The 21,224-nt window shown below is 38.8% G+C and overlaps 2 protein-coding genes across 3 annotated transcripts; both read left to right on the top strand.

Moving 5' to 3' along the window:
* The first annotated feature begins 699 nt into the window (after positions 1-699).
* nfil3-3 (nuclear factor, interleukin 3 regulated, member 3) lies at positions 700-4,180 on the top strand. 2 transcript variants are annotated; one of them, XM_051897716.1, is made up of 3 exons: positions 700-2,119; positions 2,767-2,838; positions 2,985-4,180. In XM_051897716.1, exon 3 carries the CDS (start codon positions 3,005-3,007, stop codon positions 3,866-3,868), a length of 864 nt encoding a protein of 287 aa, XP_051753676.1. In that variant the 5' UTR covers positions 700-2,119; positions 2,767-2,838; positions 2,985-3,004; the 3' UTR covers positions 3,869-4,180. The 2 variants fall into 2 exon arrangements, with proteins under 2 accessions (XP_051753676.1, XP_051753675.1); XM_051897715.1 differs by having other exon boundaries at positions 705-2,119; positions 2,767-4,180.
* A 7,424-nt stretch (positions 4,181-11,604) lies between these two features.
* Positions 11,605-19,241, top strand: nfil3-5 (nuclear factor, interleukin 3 regulated, member 5). The gene is made up of 2 exons (XM_051897700.1): positions 11,605-11,836; positions 15,183-19,241. The coding sequence occupies exon 2, from the start codon at positions 15,707-15,709 to the stop codon at positions 17,489-17,491; it is 1,785 nt and encodes a 594-aa protein (XP_051753660.1). The 5' UTR covers positions 11,605-11,836; positions 15,183-15,706; the 3' UTR covers positions 17,492-19,241.
* The last annotated feature ends 1,983 nt before the right edge of the window (positions 19,242-21,224 follow it).

Consider the following 21,224-nt stretch of genomic DNA (forward strand, 5'->3'; position numbering starts at 1 on the left):
TTAGAAGAAGAACAACATAGTGACGAAACGCGCTCTGTAGAGTGTTTGTCCATTTAGGGCTGCTGTAGAAACATGCCGCCGCATAATGGTGACTTGACATGGAGGGGGGACCTGCAGTGTATGTAGATATAAATGGCTCATTCTAAGCTAATAAAAACATAACGGTTCATTATGTAAGGTCTTTATATACCACTGAAAACATAGTTATGTATATTACATTTCTGTCAATAGATCCTCCCAAATTTTACAGATTGCACCTTTAAATGTAAATGGACAAAAAAGAATGCTATTTTATGCATCATTTCTCTTTTCCAGTTCTTTGCACATTTTGGAGCATATCTGCATATTCTGATATCTGAATGTGACATTTTACAATTATTGATGTTCTGCTGAACTGACTACTTAAGACCAATGTCAGTCCTAGTAATTGCTTTACTACTTTTGGAATAAATTGAAACTCTCTTGATTTACAAATCATTAATAATTTGGTTAAGTATGATCAAATTGGTTGCCCACGCATACTCTATTAGTTAAGGGCGAAGGTTCTTTAAGGTAAGAAAGAGTACAGGTTGAGTACAGGAATGAGATTTTCATTGCATGCTTTGTTACAGTGTAACTCAATGAAGAGCTGCTTTACAAAGGGTCTTTATGTTGTTTATCTCTGGCTGTCTGAGGACAACGGTTCATTTCAAGACCTATGCAAGACTATATTTGTATATCTGTCCTCTCAAGGATTAGAATAATTGAATCTACTTTATTACCAATTCAACCTTTTGCAAGCCAAGGACCCCTTGGTGGACAGAGAGACAGACCAGGGATGTTCTGTTACATTTTGTCATATAATTTATAAAACTGAATGCTGCATTTAAAGCTTGGCAAATAACAGCATGTGCACTGTATAGCATAGATGCAGAAAGTACAGCAAGCTTGTACGGTCGGTAAGGAGCTCTGCAGGATTACACATCAACTAAATCACTCCTCTTAAGCTCTTTCTCCATTCAACATGGCTATTGTGCTGATTCATTTGGTTAAAACTTGATTCTGACATAAAAAGGTGATGTTTCTGATTGGTATCACTGCAGGTGAAATAGTTTAGAGCAGCTAAGTTAAGAATGCAGGTTAGGGTTTTAACAGATATTCCAGCAGCACATATACAACCTTCTGTAGAGGACCAAAAATTTTGACTTGCCCTGTGAAATAGATCTGGGACCGACTAGAATGGTTCAGAATTCAAGATCGGCTACAAGCTTTTAGATAAAGGAATATTCCAGGTTCAGCACAAGTTAATTTTAATCAACAGCACTAATGTAGATTAGGAATTTAGGAATATCAGATTAGGAATAGATAAGGAATTTAAACTTTCTTTCAACTAAAAAAAAACGTTACACTGAGGCACTTATAATGAAAGACAATGAGGCCTAAAAAACTACAATTAATATATTTACAGTGCAAATTATACATTTTAACAGAAGTATTAATGGAGGATTTTATAATATAAGCTTCATATTTTAAATCCTCCAAAACTGGTCCCATTCACCGAAAATGTAAACTCGATTTTGCCGTTTAAAAGAAAATGAGGGATGAGTTGAAAATATTTTTGGCTGTAATCATCAATATACCACAAATGCTGTTGAATGGGCTCAACTTGAACCTGGAATATTACTTTAATCTAGTCTAATTACATCAAGAGATCATATGTTTCTGTTACTACCAAGTATGTCAACATGACCATAAATAAATAGAATAAGAATACTGTATGTTACAAATATTACATGTCAAAACAATTCAAAACACTGCCAGCATTTGAACATTTGTATGTTGCTGCCCTTAACGATGTGATAATATCTTTTCAAACGGAGATATTTTTGTATTCGGTTTGTTTGTGTGTAATCCCGCGCTGAGGTGCATCTCGCGCGCGCCTGTTGCGTTCGTTGTTCAGTCTGACGCAGAGTTCAAACCAGTTGACCTCGAGAGTCGCGACCCGAGATAAACCCTTCAGAGAAAGAGAGAGATGAGCAGCAGTTTACAGATGAGGACAGACAACTTCGTTCACTACAAGGAGGACGTCGTTTTTCTCTTGACATGCATCTTCCGATTTTAAGAAGCGTTTTACTGGAAGGTAAGCAGATGTAGTAATTTTAACAGCTCGTGATTGGCCGTAAATGATCGTCCATAGTACAGGCTATTTGTACGTAGTACTTTGCAAAAAGCCTCAGACTTTGAAATAATCACTAAAAGCGTAATAAAACATCCTAATCGTTAGTTAGCGCGTTTCTAAGAAAACACCACATTCGGCAATAGCGCGTACAATTTTGTGTTAACATGACTAGCATGCCTACAATTTTAAATCTTACCTTAGCTCTGATTATAGATACAACATCACTGTGTTTTACTTTACATTACTTTCAAAAGTTGTCAAATATATTCCTCAATGTAAATGTTAAATATTATTTGAGTCATGCTATAAAGTTTTTTAGTCACTCATGACTTTGTATAAAGAAAATCTAAATATCAGATTTTTATTGTTCTGATAAAACTGTAGTTTTTAAAAAGATTGCTTTTTTATTTATTGAGAATTAAAAGTGATATTTTAAGCCACAACCTTCAAAACTGTGGTTAATTAGAATATAAAATTCTAATTAATTTTTTTTATGTTCATATTTTCTAAAGATATTACAATATGCCTTTGTTTTAAATTTGCCATATTGCTACACAGTTATGTAATATGTGAGCCTATTAACGCCTCAATTTTATCTCCGCACTCAGCCACTAGGGGGAGCTAAAGGTCTTCAGGACGGCAACAAAGAGAGTTTCTCGAATGCCATCATTACAAGACCTGTGAGTGTCTTGAGATTTCACACATTCATTTAAACCCCTGACTCACAGCATGAGGGACCAAAGTGTCACGCTGGCAGAACAGAGAGTGATGTACCCTAAAGGACTACCTGATCCAGTAAATCAGGATGGTGTTGTATCCTTCACAGAGGAAACAGTGTCCAGCAGCATGCTAGCCGGCTCTTTTCTTATCCATCCCAGAAGTCTGAGACGCCAAAAAAGTTCAGAGACCTTTGGCAGTATCACACTGCGCCGCAAACGTGAGTCTATCCCTGCCGAGAACAAAGACGAAGGTTATTGGGACAAGCGCAAAAAGAACAACGAAGCTGCCAAGCGTTCACGTGAGAAACGCCGCATCAGTGACATGGTGGTAGAGAACAAAGTTCTGGCTCTTCTTGAGGACAACGCACGCCTGAAAGCTGAGATACTGGCACTTAAGTTCAGATTCGGTTTGATCAAAAATCCCACAGATTCACAGATCTGCTCACATGGTTCATATAACCAACCATTTCCAGCAGTACCCTGCTACTGCCCCAACACAAACCCACAACCTACCCATGAACAACTGTTTTCAAACTCACAGCAAAACTATGGGATCTTCATCCCTGGAGGATCAAGCATTGGAAGCCCAGGGCTCTCAGATGATACTGTAGGTGAACATATTAGAGGACCTTATAGAGGTGATGAACAGCCAGGTCGTGTTGCAGAAGTGGATGCGAATTCAGGCTGGCAAGAGAACAATATGAAAGGTCTTCCTCATAAACTGCGTTTCAAGACGCCATCTAGAATTGAAGGTGCTGAGGTGGAAAATCTCTCCTCTTCACAGTCTCAGTCTACAGCTGGGTGTGAGTGGACAGAGGGTTTATGGAGGCCGCAGACACACACAGTGCCATCAGCTTGTTCAACAGCACATCAGAATAACTCTTCAATTCACAGATGTACAGAAAGTCACAGTGCTATCAGATTCCAGCTTAGCGCTTTGACTGAAGAAGTGGCCGAGCTCAAAAAACTGCTCTCTCAAAAGCAGCAGTGAACTGAGATTGAATCTGTGACACATGACTTCTGACCTATCCAAAGAAAGAAGCTCCTTTTTCTGATTGTTACAGACAAATATAAGAAGCCAGCTGATTGTTCACTGGAATAGTTTTTTTCATTCTTGTGAAATTTTCACATGCCTGTTTGCGCCACTAGTAATGTTTATGACGTGCTAGATTAAATGAGAAATATTGTGAAAACAAAAGCTCTGCTGTTTTCTCTTGTATACGGTTGTGGCATATTGTGCTTTGTTTAACACTCAACATTACAGTTTTACAATGAAATAAAATTGAAACCTTTTCTGTGTCTATTCAGAGCCTGTTATGTTTTCATTACATTTCTGTTTAAGGACTTTTGGTTTACTCCGTTTAAATGCACATGGGATATAAAGCATTGGTCTTTTTTACATTCATTTCACACATCTGGCAAAAATGATTCTTGTTTCATGAATAAAGTGCACACTTTTTTTGTTTTTTTACTCAGAAAGAAAGGAAGTGAAAATCTGATTTAAACCATGGGTCTGTTATTAAAAGATCTGAGATTAAAAAAAGCCTCTGGTGAAAGTGGTAGAACACACAAAAGTCCACAATATAGATCACAATATGATATTTGATTTTTTTTATACATTTTTACTTACTATAAGGTTAGGGTTAGAAAAAGGGTTAGTTGCATGTAGTTATGCAGTAAGAACATGGACACTAAAATAAGGTGTGTTACAGATTTTTTTTTAAAGAAATTAATACTTTTATTCAGCAAGGATCCATTTAAAACGTGACAGTGACAGTAGTGTCAAAAAAGTGACAGTTAAAACATTTATAATGTTACAAAAGATTTCTATTTTAAATAAATGCTGTTCTTTTGAACTTTCTTTTCATCAAAGAATCCTGAGGAAGAAATGCAACACTGTTCCTACAAAAAATATTAAGCAGCACAACCATTTTCAGTATTAATAATCATAAGAAATGTTATTTCTTGAGCAGCAAATCAGCATATTAAAATAATTTCTGGAGTATCATGTGACACTGAAGACTGGAGTAATGATGCTGAAAATGCAGCTTTGCATCACAGGAATAAATTATATTTTTAAAAATATCCAAATAGAAAATCGTAGTAGTATTCCACAATATTACTCCCTTACTGTGTTTTTGATCAAATGCAGTCTGGGTTGATAATATTTTGAGTTGCCTCTTCCAGCATCGATGACTGCAGCAACCTACCTCAATTGTCCTTATTTTAAAATTTTTTAATAAGCATCTTGCAGAGCAGAACTGTACATACTTATATAGTAAAATATACTTTTTATTTGCCATTTTAAACATTTAACTCTGGTAGCCAAAGCACATGAACCTCATATACTCAGTAGTTGACTGATCACAAGCAGCTCTTTGCGGGGCAACAGTCTATTTGGCTCCCACAGTGCTGAAGACTAAGTGGCTGATTACAGCAACAGCTTCAATGGCAGCGTCAGCATCCAAACGGCTATTTAAAGATGTGAGAGTGAAAGTCATTGATTCCCTATAGTAAGGTGTGACTTCAACATGCAAAGCTAAAAGAAACATTCGTTTACGCATGGAATGGTGTTCTTATACCAAGGAGCGAGTAGTAGAGCAGAAAGAAACAACAATTTCTGAATTTATTTCCTCTAGAGATTCCCACAGTTCCAGTGTCTGCGAGACAGTTCAATGTCAACATCAGCACTTCTGTTGCTATTTTAAGCAGCGGGAGACAAAGTTATTGATTCACGAATGCATTTTTGCTCAACGTTAAACATGCAAAGCATTGCAAAAAAGAAACAAGCAAGCAGCAGTGGATCGAAGCAAAAGGTTTACAGGCTCATTCGCCTAAATTGTGCACTGTATTCTGTACAGACTCAGAGTTTTCTGGCTTTCGGGCAGATGTTTGGGTTGATCTGTGCTTGGTTTATCTGTTGTGTATGAATAAACGCATAAATTTAATGTGTAAAGCAGCCATGTTAATAGGGGGTAAGGGGTCAAAGAGTCAATTTGAAAAGTATGAAATGGAAATGATAATAATAATAATAATACATTTACATCATACCCCTTTGAAATAGTTACTTTATTTGTTGTACAACCTGAAATCAAAACTTCATTTACAAATTTTGCCTTTCAAAAAAAAAAAAAAAGTTCTGAAACAGATCTGAAAATTAATAAAAAAAACAACAAAAAACAAAACAGAATAACTAGAATAACAGGTTTGGAAAAGTCATCAGTCCCCTGATTTTATACTTCATAGAGCTACCTTTTGCTTTAATTACAGCCATTAATCTTTTTTTGGATATGTCTGTACTAGCTTTGCACACCTGGGAAATATTTTCACATTCTTCCTTGCAGAATTTCTCGAGTTTATTCAAATTCTGTGGTGAGTGGCAATGGATTGCTCTCTTCAAGTCCATTCACATTTTCTAACGGATTTAAGTCAGGGCTCTGATTTGGCAACTCAAGGACATTCACCTTCCTATCCTTAAGCCATTGCTTTGTTCTTTTGGCGGTATGTTTAGGATCATTGTTGCCCATCTTCAGCTGTCAAGCAGAGGGACGCAGGTTTTCCTCAAGAATTTGGATGTTCTTGGCAGCATCCATTTTCCCTTCAATCCTGACCACTCGCCCAATCCCTGCTGAAGAGAAACACCTCACAACACAATGCTGCCACCACCATGCTTCACAGTAGGCATGGTGTGTTTTGGGCGGTGTGCTGTTTACTTATCGCCAAACATAGAGCTTGGAGTTCAGTCCAAAAAGGCATCAGAGTCTTCCAGGTGTGTTTTTGCATTGCACAAACAAGACTGGGTGTGGCACTTTTTCGGGAAAGGCTTTTTTCTTGCCGCCCTGCCATACAGGACAGGTTTGTGTAAAGCCTGTGAGATAGTTGTCACATGCACAGACCGACCAGTCCCAGCCATAAAGCCTTGTAAGTCCTTCAAAGTTGCCTTTGGCCTCTTGGTAGCTACTTTGATCAATGTCCTCCTGGCTCGGTCATCCAGTTTGGACAGACGGCCTTATATAGGCAATGTGTTGGTGGTGGCATATGCTTTCAACTTCTTAATGTTGCTTTAAACAGTACTCAAAGGGAAAGCTAAAGCTAAACCACTACAACTGATGTCAAGTGGGGCAGTTAGCCTGGTGTTTGGTCTGGAAGTTGAATGGTTGCAACTGAGCAAGTTTATAATGGTATACTCTAAAGCCCAAAGTATAGTTCACTTTTTACGCGTACGCGAGGGTCAGCGTACAATGCGAGTGACATGAAATTCATCATCAGAAGAGTACGCGTGTACTGTACACACACCGCCTGATTTTTGTAACCGTGCATAATCCGATCACATGAGAATGCGTATTAATAGTACGTGTGTAATTTCGTGGAATATATATATGCCAAAATGAGTTTTGGCATGCATATGATATGCATTTTTTCGCGCGCATATGATACACACTTTTTGGCGTGTATTTAATACGCTTGGTACTTTTGGGAAGGATTAGTGTTGTGGGGTTCATGCATATTACACGTAAAGTGCATATCATATGCATGTGAAAAACTGCGTATCATATGCACACATATTTACACTAGCGTACGAGTAAAAAAAAACGAAGTATACCCATTGCTGAGGGGGCTGATCACTTTACCAAACCAGGTATTTCACTAATTAATTTTTAATAATCCTTCAGAATGTTTTAAAATGTTATTTTCACTTTGATGATGAGGATTATAATGTGTACATACAGCTCAAAAAAGGTAGACTTAATTTATTTTATTTTCCAGGGTGTACTGTTTACAACAGGTAAATATTTTCACAGGGTATGATGACTTTCTATAGGCACTGTACTGCTATAATATACTATAATTACACTACTAATACATATGCTCCAGATTATCATTTTAATTTGCTAATAATTCATAATAATAATAATAATATATGTCTGATATAGTATCAAACATAATATTCTACTAAAAGTACTAAGTGTCTCCAATCTTATAATTTGTTAGGTCAGAAGGGAACAATCTTTAATAGTCAATCCTGATACATGATTTTATGCAGTAAACACCTTGTAGGGTCATGACCTTGAACACAAGACTAGTAATGGCTAAATTATCTTTAAAAACGAAGTTTTTTTTAACAGACACAGTTATTTTTATTATTATTAACAACACTTAATTATTTAATTAACACCTAATTATTTATTTAATTAATTATAAAACACTTAACATGCCTCATGTTTCAAATGTTACCATGTGGGGGCACTACCATTGGTTGGCTGTTAACTATGACGTAATAAAATTTGTGTTTTTAACCTGTACTTTAACTACAAACATACCAATAAACAATATGCACATCTACAACATAAAGATGGTCTTGATTTGAAACACTGAGGTGTAATTTTTATTAGGTGTTCTGCTTTTATGAATTTGGCTGGATTTCATATTATTGCCCCCACTCATAACTACTAACATCTGCTCCCCTTGGATCTCAGATCTACTAGTGGAACGGCAAGTAGACAATACAGCTTCACAGAGGATGCCTACACTGCTTCCTGTTCCATGATCCACATTAGATAAACACACATTGGGTTCTTTGTCTCTCCCAGCACCCCTCATCAACCCCTCTCTATCTGCAAGGAGGGAGGGGGGGTGGGGGGAACCAGTTGCTAGGCAGGCAGCATAACGGTTGCCTAGGGAACTGTAGCAGACGCAGCTGTGAGTGAATGGGGGAGAATGCGGAGGGGGAGGGAAAGGCAAGTTCAAGGCCAACACCCCCAATCTGCATAGTGTCCGTCAGCACCGCAACAGATGAAGGGGGGAGAGCATGGGCTGGCGGCGGAGGGCTAAAACTGGCATGTCTCCTACTGCGACCCTCTTGATCCTAGCACTTCACTAGGATGTTCTGCACAGAGCAAGAGGTCACATGTTAAAAGATTGTTGCAGCTGGCTTTAAAATATTGGTGCCACTGGTAAAAATACACAAATAGTTGAGTTGATTTGTATCAAAATGTTCTTAAGGTTCACATACAAAACAATTGTATTACCATACTTGAATTGTACTACCATACTTTCCAAACCTGTATGAAAAGAAGATATTTTGAAGAATGTCAGTAACCAAACAGTTGATGGACTCCATTGTCTTCTATAGTATTTTTTCCCCCATACTACGGAAGTCAATGGGTTCCATCAACTGTTTGATTACCCATATTCTTTAAAATATCTTCTTTTGTGTTCAGCAGAAGAAAGAAATTCATACAGGTTTGGAACAATTTGAGGGTGAGTAAATGATGACAGAATTTTCATTTTTGGATGAACTATCCCTTTAAACAGTTATCTAATGATTTAAACTGAGTAAACGGTTGGAATACCCTACACTTGTTCTCTGAGAGAGGACGTTAACCGTTTGTTTATGTATAATTAGCATTTTCTGAGAACTGTACTGTTGCCGATATGTTCAGGTCAAAGAATTTGAGTAAAACAGGAAGAACCTACTCATTCATGTTGTGTAATATGTGACTTGGAAAAAAAAACCACATAACCAAATGTCTGTAAATGTATGCGTGTAATGTGGCCTATATCATGTTTTGCAAGAGGCAGGCTATGTACAAGACATACCTTCTTAAACAAGCTGTCCTGCCGGAAATAAAATGCAATTTTGGGCAACTGAAAATCAAATGTGGAACTAAAACTAAATAACACTTCATTAGTTCACTTTCAAATGAAAAATACCCCAAGCTTTACTCACCCTCAAGCCATCCTAGGTGTATATGACTTCCTTCTTTCTGATGAACACATTCAGAGATATATTAATAAATATCTTGACGCATCTGAGCTTTATAATGGCAGTGAGTGGGATCAACGAGTATGAGCTGAAAAAAGTGTCTCTATCCACATCCATCCATCATAAACATACTCCACATGGCTCCGGGGGGTTAATAAAGGCCTTCTGAAGCAAAGCGATGAGTTTGTGTAAGAAAAATATATCCATATTTAACAAGTTATGAAGTAAAATATCCAGCTTCCGCCAGACCGCCTTCCGCCTCCCATTATAAAGCTCGGATGCGTCAGGATCTCCGATTGTGGTCATCAGAAGGAAGTCATATACATCTAGGATGACTTGAGGGTGAGTAAAGATTGGGATAATTTTCATTTGAAAGCAAACTAATCCTTTGGCAGCAGGATATATATATATTAGGCTCATTACTACTTACAATTTAGTATATATTTCAATATGTCATATTATGTGTATTTAACTGCTATTTACTTAAAATTACAATTTATTTTGATGGTCCACATTAGACATACTAAGTAACTTTGCAACTACATATCACTCTCAGAGTATTAGACTGTTAGGTTAGAGTTAGGGGTTACACTTTATTTTAAGGTGTCTTTGTTACACTGTAATTATACATTTAAGTACTGCATATTATTAAGTAACTACATATACTTGCTATAGGGTTAGGATTAGGGTTTGGTTTGGTTTAGGGTTAGTTGCATGTAATTATGCATAATTTATAGTTATTACTATAGTAACTACATGTCACATATGTAACAATGACACTGTAAAATAAAGAGTTAGGTGTTATTAGGGTGTGGTTTAGTAGAATAAGTTGACATGTAGTTGCAAAGTTATTACTTATAGTCAGTAGAATGTCTGTTGGGGAACATCAAAATAAAGTGTTAGCAGATATTAAGCAGCTATGTCTGCTAATACTCTAATGACTGATAGTTGACATGTAGTTGCAAAGTTACTTATAGTTAGTAGAATGTCTAAAGTGGACCATCAAAATAAAGTGTTACCACAATTGAAGGGTGAATTCAGGTTGATTGAGATCATGGAAAAAGTGTCAAAATCAGCCTGAATTCACCCTATGTATTGTTACACCGCACTTACTAATTTGCAACCCAGTGTAAATAGTAACATACATATACTACATTTACACTAATAATATACATCCTCCAGATTATCATTTTAATTTTCTAATATTTTATTATTAGATTTATATTAATATGTCTGATATAACCTTTTAGAGAACATAATATTTTACTAAAAAGACTTGAAGTTGTGTCTATAGTTTTATAATTTGTTAGAACAGTCTTTAATAGTCAATACATGATTTTATTCAGTAAACCACTAAAAACTGAAAATGTACAGAAATATCAGCATTACATTTTTTTAAAACACCTTTCAGGGTCATGACCTTGAGCACAAGGCTATTAATTGCTGAATTATCTGTAAAGATAGATAGATAGATAGATATTCAATTATAAATATAGAATGTTTCTTTGGTTAGCATTGAATTTGTAATCAAATGACACTTCCTTTGAGCCAAATTGTCTTTTATGTAATTGTGAATATTTACGCAACAGTTTACCATTCTCGTAACCTCCTTCTTCCAGAGAAGCTGTTGATACACAGAGGCGTGTTGGAGCAACTGCACACTGCTGCTGCCGTAGCCTATATGTGATCGGTGTATGAGGTGAATGTCGTTACAAGGAACCAGAGAAGAGCTTTTTTGTCCATCTCCGTCCCCGGTCTCTTCGGTCATTTCGGCAGGAGCGGAGGCTTGTGTATCGTCATGATCAACAAAAACGTGACTAGGCACCCAAAGCTCCGTGTTATGCAACCGCTGACCTACTAACACACATTCGAGGACGACAAGAGGAGAGAGTGTGTGTACGTGTGTGTAAGAGAGGAAAATTGGAGCAAAGCCTCCGACATAACACAAGGACGAAGAGGGAGGGAGAGATAGACGGCGAATAGCAGCACATTCAGGGAGTCATATTAATCGACACAAAGCCGGCGAGTGGATCACGACCCACGCGGGACATTTTCAGCCCAGACTGAAGTTGTAATAGGAAGAAAGACCAGAATCGGGACGAGAAACGGCACATAGAGGCGCGGACGTGCGATTTATTAAAGAATAAAAGAGGATTCTTCCGTTTAACTAAACGAATGCGCCATTTCACATAGGTAAGTTCAACTGCAGCCCGTTTATCATATAATATTTCATAATATGTGCTGAATGTATTGTGTTTTACGGAGCTTGTAGCAGGCTAAACAGTTGTAGGCTAGGCTCTTACCTTGCAACGTGGTCAGGGCATGTTATTGTTCACATGGAAACCGACTCAGGGTCTGCATGGCTCTCAAACGCTTCGCTGACTGAGAATTTCAGTGGTTTTCAATGGTTGTTTATTTATTGTTTATGTTTGCCTGTTGTAGACTGTAAGGTAGCAACAGATTATCTTGCATTGTGCATTGCATACATATTCACATTCAATGTCAAGGCGAGACGGTCGTGGCGTGGGGGAGGTGGTGATCATTACGAAATCCAAAAGCATGAGTGGTTGTGGGTCAGTTAATGTCTGTGCATTGCGGTGGCACCATTGCCGTGCATTACAATAAGTAAGTTGCAAGGCAGCGTTTCGTACAACGCATATGGTTGTAAAATAACGCGTGGCGGATTGCATCTCCTGACAGGATAATGCGATGCCACGCGAAGGGTTGTTGAGTTGCACGATGTTCATTGGCAAGCAGAGAAAGACCTTCCTTAGATGGCGCGAGATATTCAAAAATCCTGTCACGATAGGGAATTTAATTCTCGTAATGTGAGTGCCTATCTCGTGTTATATTGTGCAATGTGAAGCGACGTAAAACTTTTGGTTGGGAAAGAGAGGCAGGTTTAGTTACAAGCAGACTAATGTCTAAACCATTCAAATGTTTAATAATTTATTTGTCTATATTGTGGGGACAAAATTGTGATGCAATCCTCATTGCATGCTTGGCTTATAAAAACTGACCTACTCCCAAACTAAGTACACTATGCCCCTTAACAATTCCACCACTCCCCATTCAGCAATGCCAGGAATCTGAAACTGCCTCACAGTGCTCCCAAACTTCTTACAATATGGAGCATCAGTCCGAAAACCAAATAAGCATTCAAAAGACATGCAGGTAGTGAGTTTATTCCTCCACGACATAAACTAATCTGAAGGGTATCCTAGTCTCTGTCAAACTTTGTGTGAATTTGATTTTCATAGACAGCTATTGTGATTTCAGCATTAACCCCTGTAATTAAGAGTCTAGCCAAAACACTATCTCACAGTCATACTGGCCTACTTGGCCTTTAGGTTAGAAGGAAGACTAGAGGCGTAACAGTTCTGCTTGCATGTGACTGGGCGAACACATGCAGGGAGGCTTCCAGCTGTAAACACTATCCATGTGGGACAGTGCATAACTGTGTGTTTAACTGGACCTTAAGCTCTTTTTCCTCAACTGTAGACTCTTAATTCTTGGAAGAGGAAAAGTAAACAAGCTGAGGGAACCAATAACACAAATGTGCATGTGGTCAAAATATCATTAGGATGGTTATGTTTCCCCCTTTTTCTTTAACCACCATTACTATCCTAAGCCACTTATCTACCATAAAATAAAGGTTTACAGACACTGTATTTATAGTAACTTAAGCGTCTAAACTTAGCTCAGCATGTCCTAAAATGATCCTCAACTGTGATAACAATCTGGCATCGAGCCACAACCTGCAGTCTGAACTGATCTGCTCTGATTCACATATTACAAAAGCTGGACTCAGAGAAGCCTTGTGGTGTAAGAGCAGAATCCCAAATTTTGAAATCTTCCTCCCTTTCTCAATGTGTTACAGGAAAATGCTAGTGCGTTTGATGCGTATTAGTGCATCACTGGCGTGAATCATAGCCCACTTTAATCTAATATTCTAATGCTGACGTATTTGCTCTTTTTTTTTTTTCTCGTACCTCCGCAGTGCTGGTAAATTCCTCTCTCATCCCCCATTTGGAATCCTTAACTCCTCCCTCACCCAAGCACACTATTTTTGGTAGCCACTATAATTCCTCCCCTCTTGCTCAGACGCACTCTCTCACAGACACACACCCGCGGACGCACACACCGTTGCCGCCCCACTGACCTATTTTACAGCATAGCATTGAATGCAGTGCGCGCACGCAGCGTGTTTACGGAGCAGCCGGTTTCTAGGTCAGTGGGACACACGCGCACAACGTCCACCACCCTCCCCGTGCTCTCATTTGCGTTCCTACGGAAAAATGGTCATGCATGGGACCATGCTTTGCGCTTCCATGTTTTCTGGATGCTTAGTCCCCAAAATGCTGTTGGTCTAACCACAGTGGGCAAAGTTACCCACAAATTTAGAAATACAAAGTAATACTCACTCATGTGGTTAAAGATAAGGGAACATTCAATCGGGCTTAAACAAAACAGGCATAGGCAAAGTTCTATGTTTGCTTTTAAGAACAATGGGCTGTTTGTGTTGTACTTTTTTGTTCCTCTTCCTCTTTTTACTGTTGAACTATGAGAATGCTGAATATTGAGGTTGTGTTTTAGCGATGGTGCAATAGTTGTGTGCAGTTATGTAACATGAACTCAGATTCTCACGATGAGCTGCAAAATCGGATGAGCTAACAAATCAAGGACAAAGGTCCTAATGGTTTAAGTACAGCAAACAAAAAGACATTCTCTATTGCAGAATAAAGCACAAATCTTAACAAAAAGGTATCATAAAAATAGCACAATAAGAAGTCATTTAAAAAGGTAGTTATGTACATTATGTACTCATTTATAATAAATGGAATGTTCTTAGTTACAATGTCAATAAATGATGTTTGGATCACAAATAAATGATGCAAAGAGAATGAGGGTTATTCCGGATATTCCACACCTTTAGTTCCCTGCAGTCCTGGCAGTCAGTCAGGTGTCTCTGATTATGTGACAGTGCAGTATCTTACACAATAAGTGTACTGCAGCACGGCATGATCTCCTACTCGCTGTGCTACACTACTCTACTGACCTACATTTCTCTAGAGCTCATAGGACAGAGGAAAAGCAGAACATTTAAGTTGCTGCCAAAATTGGAAATGGAACACTAGGTTGTTTCTGAATTACTACATGAGAATACATTTTTGCGAATGCATCATTTGACATTCGTCCATGGTATTTATCATCAAAGCATCAAAACTTTTCAAGGAAAATTTAAAGGAAAAGGACTTCACACACCCTCATATTAAAGTTAAACACATGTTCTAATTTAAGGGATTAAAATTACTTCGAAACTACGTACACACAACTACAACAAAGTAAAAGACAAAAGAGAGTTGTCACCAATGCAATAAAGTAGAACACTCTTTCATACATTCAAAGTAATATACCATTCATAATAAGTAATCCTACTCCTTTAATTCTTGTTACCTTTAAGTTTATGGTGTACTTGTTTTTGTGCATTCTTGTGGACACATTTCAGTAAACCCATTCTGTTTCATTGTCTTTACAGATCTGTTCAACAGAGACTGGGATAAAACATTGAGCTGAGACGGATCTGATGAATGATCAAAATCTATCGGGGGTGCTTGAAAAAAAAGTTTATTCTCCAACAGAAATCCCAGCCTATACTACCACGTCACAAGGAGTTCTGCCAAGTCAACAAATTTACGTTGTCTAAAATCTGAGAGAACTGAAAGCAAGCTAAACAAAAAAAGAAGACTATCCCTTTTCTGGGACTAAAATAAAACTTGGAACACACTTATCCAATGACGGTTGTTTTTGTTGCCTTCCATCTTTTTCTTATCTTTTTGACCAGTCTGGACACTTGAAAGGAAGACTGGATAGAGTAGGAGGAAAAGAGCATCGAATTTCCTCTTTGGAGGAAAAAACAGAACCTCATACGTCATTGTACATACTGGGAATTAAGTGTGTTTTTGAAGTTTTAATCAGAAACAAATATTCTTCAGTATTAAAACATTAATTTTCAATGTCCACTAAGTGCCAGTTATACAAACTGGCCTCAATAGGACCACAATGGAAAGCTTAAATCTTCCTACCCAAAACAACAGTGCCAGCTTGGACACATTAGAAACGTTCTCAAACTACAGCGAGAGTTTACCATCACCTCAAATCGCCAGCCCTCCTCGTCAAGGTCGACTAATAAAACCAAAACCCAACACCACCTGTCGACGGAAGCGGGAGTTCATCTCGGATGAGAAAAAAGATGCATCCTACTGGGAAAAACGACGCAAGAATAACGAGGCTGCAAAGAGGTCAAGGGAGAAACGGCGGCTCAACGATATGGTGCTGGAGAACAGGGTAATAGCACTGAATGAGGAAAACGTGCGGCTGAAGACAGAGCTCCTGCAATTGAAATTGAGATTTGGACTCATAAGCTCTGCCTCTTACATGGAAAAGACCCAGCAGATCAGCAGTGGTTCAGAGGCAGCGACTAATGGAGCTAATGGTACAGGAGCAACTTCTGGAAATCCATATTACTCAAGCAGTGGATACTCTAGTGCTTCTCAGGTCATGATGAACTCTGATTCCTCAGAGGCTGAGCAGCCGACCAGGAGCGAACGCCACACAACGTTACCCAAGTACTCCCCCCGTGGATCACTCTCTGACATGTCTGATGGATCTTCACGGGACAGTCCTGAACCTATAAACTTTGACATCAAACATGAGAGCTCTGGAATGGACATTAACAGGCTTGAGGCAAGTGTTCTTAATGGCATGTTCAATAGCCATCAAAGTCTCGGACGACTGGAGACTCACCAACCTCAAGAAATGGAGCAAGAAGGCGTCAACAACCCAGCCCCTCCATCTGCCACGCCCCAAAGAAGTGTCATCCTCTTTCGTTCTGGTAGCAGCTCCTACCCTGTTGAGAGCCAAAGGGTTGAGGACATGGAGCAGCAGGTGGCATCCCAAACACAACAGAATGGGCAAATCACTCATTTTACAGGGTGCAGTCTACCAATAAGACCTGATGGTCTAGAGACTCTTTCAGAGGTGGCACAGCAGCTGGCCAGGAGGTCTTTGGATTCACCAAACTATGAATTCACTAACGGCAAGGCAGATGCCGGGGAGAGCAGACGGTTTGTCATACAGCAACAAGACCTGAGTTTTCAAGGACAATGCAGAAGTCAGGTTCAAGACAGCACCCCAAATTCTTTTGCCCCAGATTTGCTCAATGAGGCCAGAAAAGCCCTTGTATGCCAGGGGTCCAATCCCTACCTCGGCACTCTGAACGAGGAGCCACCAGAGCTAACGTATGAAGGTTGCCCGAGAGCAGATGGCTACTACCAAGAGCACTCCTCCTCAGGCAAGGACAGCTCCTCTAGCGACGGAGACCCACGGAGCTCAGATAAAGAAGCCTCCACTGACGATGAATCTCCCTCATCCTCTTCCTCTGATACTGGTGGATTTCACGCCGTCCACCAGTCAGCATCCTCACCCACCATGGTCATCAGTGATTCTTACCAGTATGGAGACAACCAAGGTGAAATGAAAGGCACTGCTCTGCCACACAAGCTAAGGCTTAAGTATAGAGCACTATCCAATGGTGGCTCCCAAGACGTTCCGGCTACAACAGCTGCTACGTCACCTGATTCCGCTCTGCCTCAGCACCCCTACCTGGCACTAGCACAGGTTAACCAGCAGCAAGGCAGCAGCTGTGGAACCAAGGAAGGGGAGAGTGACACAGCAGATGAACTTTGCACACAACAGTTTCCTTCCAGAGAGAAGGAAGAGGGATGGAAGGAAAGCGGGAAGAGGAGCTCAGGAGGACGAGGTAGCAGAAACAAGAAACGTGACTGAAACTGGCACATCACATCCTTTAATAGAGTTAAAACAGGACTTGATAAATGTCATCTTTACCATCCTATAGAAAGAAAAAGGAAAATGGTACCAATTAATTGCATGAAAGTCTATTGCTTATACATAACAACAACAAGAAAGTAACTCATGTTCTTGGTCCGTTTTCTTATCAAGAGCAATTCTGTGACTTTTAATGCAGCTCTGTTCTCTCACTCTCTTTCAGAAGCACTTAACTATAACTTTAAAAAGTTACAAAGAGGAAATTGAGCTCTTTTTAATGATCTTTTTCCTCTTTCAAAACAAACCTACAAAACTCTGTATAGCAACCTTTGACTCCACCTTTGAATATTTACATATCTCTGCCATGTTTCGTAGCTTAGCTAATTTGATGGGTAGTTCCTGAACCCAAGTAGTTTTCGCCACAATTCACGGAGTTGAAGACACAAGTCCTTTTCTCCCTACTGATTTCAGAAGGAAAAACCTCAACAGATTTATGCCTGTCTCTCTCCTCCTCTGCCTTTGGACTTAAGCATTATTGAAGCACTTGGATTATTATAATACTGTGACATGACTAAACATATCATATTTCAGTATATTTTATGAAAAATGTCAACATGTCAATCTTTAAGAGTAGAAAAGTGGGAGAAAGACTACGAACACTGTCTACTTCTTACTGTTTGAATTCCTGTATAGTCTATTCCTAATGTTCATGTCTGATGCTTCCATTATATTTTCTAAGTCCATCGTATTTATGTCACTGTATCATTTGAGAGATACCAGAATGTTCTCTTCATAGTGTTTTGGTCATTCATAGGTCAACGTTAACCAGTGAAAATCACCTTTTGTCCAGTACATTGCTATACTGTATCAATGTAAAGGAGCCTGATGGATCGACCCTCTCCAAAGGTCACTGTGACCAGTCCTTTTTTTAAAAGTTGCAATCTACCTGACATTTGGCCAAATTAGAGTAAAAGCCCTTTCAGAAATGTCAAGGTGGTCTCTTCCAAGGCAGAGTTAATATGCGGACTGTACAAAGTGTAAAATATATCATTGCCATCTCAAGATGGTCGTGTCCTCTGTGATCAGGTTTCAGAGACGCCTCACATGCTACCTCATGAGAAGAAACGGTTGAGGAGTTTCTCCTTTGGTGCGTGTAGCCCATTGCATCATCATACCCATTAAATGTTGCATATAAAAGTTAACAAAGTAAAATGCTGCAGCACACAACTAAGTGTTACCTAGACACAAATCCAGTCCCACTAGTTGTCTTTGTAGAATTTACCACAGCTGAAAGCTGCTTCTGCACTGAATTTTTTTCATCAGATTTTATACAATCTGTGTTTATTGTTCCCAAACAGGTGCCTGGCACTGGCCATTATGTAAAAAGTGTACAGACAAATTCTCTTTTGAGTATTTTAAGTTTGTATCAAGTTTATTTTGGCATTCTATAATAATAATTATAATTATTAATATTGTATTTTTATTTTATTTTATATTCCAATGCTATTATTCTTTTTGGGTTGATATTTCTTGTGTCTGTTGTCTGTTCACCTCAATGTGATACAGTATGTATTTTCATGTCCTGTTCATCTATTTCACCTCTGTACCCTGGTGTATTGTGTGGTATTTACTGAAGTTTTATGAGAAAAAAAAAAAGTTTGTTAAAAGAGGCTGGCGTAATTGTCAAGGTGCTCAGAAGGACACTAAAGGAGTGGAAAGAAAAATAAACCATGTTGTATGTTGAATTTAAGTCGCCTAATGTTGTTTATACCACTCAGCAAGCCTTAATGCCCCATAAGAATGTGTTACCATAAACAATCCCAACACAAGATTTAAAACCAGACCAAAAGAATAGCAGACAGACTTTATGCTTCCAACTTGACTGTTCCTCTCCATTTCTAGCACAATAAATTAATTGAAATTAGAGCTTTGCAAATGCATAGGGACACATTGTACTCCTGCAGGGCACAAGAGTCATCCAATATGATGTAACACTGGCCGAGTCATAGGACTTATGTCACACACACACACACACACACACACACAACCGGGGAGCTGCAACCGAATAGAAGTACGCATACAAATGCTTTTATTTTCTCTCCTCCAAACACCCATCGACGGATTAAATGACTAACGTCATAAAAATAAGTCGTTTCAAAGAACGTGAGATAATTGGAAAGAAACATGATGTAGCCGGTCTCACTGTTCACTGGTGGAGAAAATACTCAAAGTACAGGGACTAATTCAATGAAAAAAATAGACTAGAGCAGAAAACAAGTTATGTAACTGTTCTGATATCAACTGACATTATAAAAAGAATTGCTTGAAGTGCAGGTCATAATCCAATCTTTTCTACCCACCGCCTCAAGAAATGACATCTCGTCTTCCTCACGATTTCTCCACTAGATCTTTTCTGATACACTTTTTTTTTTTAAAGCGTTAACAATTACCTGTCATTTATTTATTAATTTATTGCTGCTGGTGGACTGCCAGTTTGTTATATCACTTACCCTGTCCGGCATTAAGTAATATGCATGCGTAGTACTTACACAACCTGTCGTATAACCTTCATCTGAAAAAATGTTACCCGTTCTACCATTATTCAACTACAACTACAACTACTACAGAGCCATAATTCAGAACAGACAATACATTTTTTTAAAATGTGTCTAATTTTTTTTTATTTATTTTTTTTTCTTTAAAGAAACGTATCGTTGATGATGTCACATGAATAAACAACTGTGCCGCACTACCGGTTGCTACGGTAGCGAGAGCCAACGCAAGAACAAAAGCAAGGTGACTTTTAGCAAGAGCTGCAGTGCTTTGTTCTTTTCGCTGGTCTTTTTTCACTCTTTTTTCCCCTCTTTCCCTGTTTTTTTTTTTTTTTTTTTTTACTTGTTCGGAGTATGCGCAACCTTACGAAAGCAGGTCAGTGGAAAAGTAGGTCAGTGTGAAGGGGAGGAGAGGGATGAGAGAAGGGGAATTCAGAGAGTGAGGGTTGGGGAGGAGAGAGAGGGTGGAGGTGCAGACACGTCATTCAGCCTGCAGAGCTTGAAGGGGAGTAAGCAGAAAGCTGCATTGTGATCTTATTAATAACTGAACACTACACACATCTGAAAGCTAGTTCTAGTAGTTGAGAAATATCAGAATTCTTTAATGCTTTGCAGCAGTGCATGATGTCTAGTCCTTTAATGATTCATACACCCTATCTAAAGAAAACAGCCTTTTTGCATAATATCAGATATTATTTCAAGCAAATACAGAGATTTTAGAAGAATTTATCATTAATGTTCAATTGCTCAAACTTCACTGGAGGCATTAGGAAATCAAGAAAATAAATCTGCTATGCTGCTGCTGTTGGTTAAGAGGTCGTTCAAATGTTGCGTCTTTTGCGTGCTCAAGTTTATTTCAAATGTAGACGTGTGGCAAGCACTCTCATAAAGCCCAAAGTATAGTTTACTTTTTACATGTACATGAGGGTCAGCGTACAGTGTGTGTGACGCAAATTTCGTCATCAGAAGAGTACGCTCGTACTGTACACGCACCACCGGATTTTTGTAACCACGCGTACTTGTACGCAGGTAGCACATGCACATTTAATTTTTGTTGCAGTAATTAGTTTATACACAAGGTGGCAACCATGCCCTGGGGGCGTCGATTCACAAGGTAGTCAATGAAAAACTGCATAAACCAAACAGAACGGAACGCATGCAAGCTACAGTGACGATGGAGG

The sequence above is a fragment of the Ctenopharyngodon idella genome, chromosome 6, assembly GCF_019924925.1.
Source record: "Ctenopharyngodon idella isolate HZGC_01 chromosome 6, HZGC01, whole genome shotgun sequence".
Classification (NCBI taxonomy): Eukaryota; Metazoa; Chordata; class Actinopteri; order Cypriniformes; family Xenocyprididae; genus Ctenopharyngodon; species Ctenopharyngodon idella.

Bases quoted from the DNA above. Each gene is read 5' to 3' on its own strand.
- nfil3-5 (XM_051897700.1), top strand. From the start codon at position 15,707: ATGGAAAGCTTAAATCTTCCTACCCAAAACAACAGTGCCAGCTTGGAC.
- nfil3-3 (XM_051897715.1), top strand. From the start codon at position 2,888: ATGAGGGACCAAAGTGTCACGCTGGCAGAACAGAGAGTGATGTACCCT.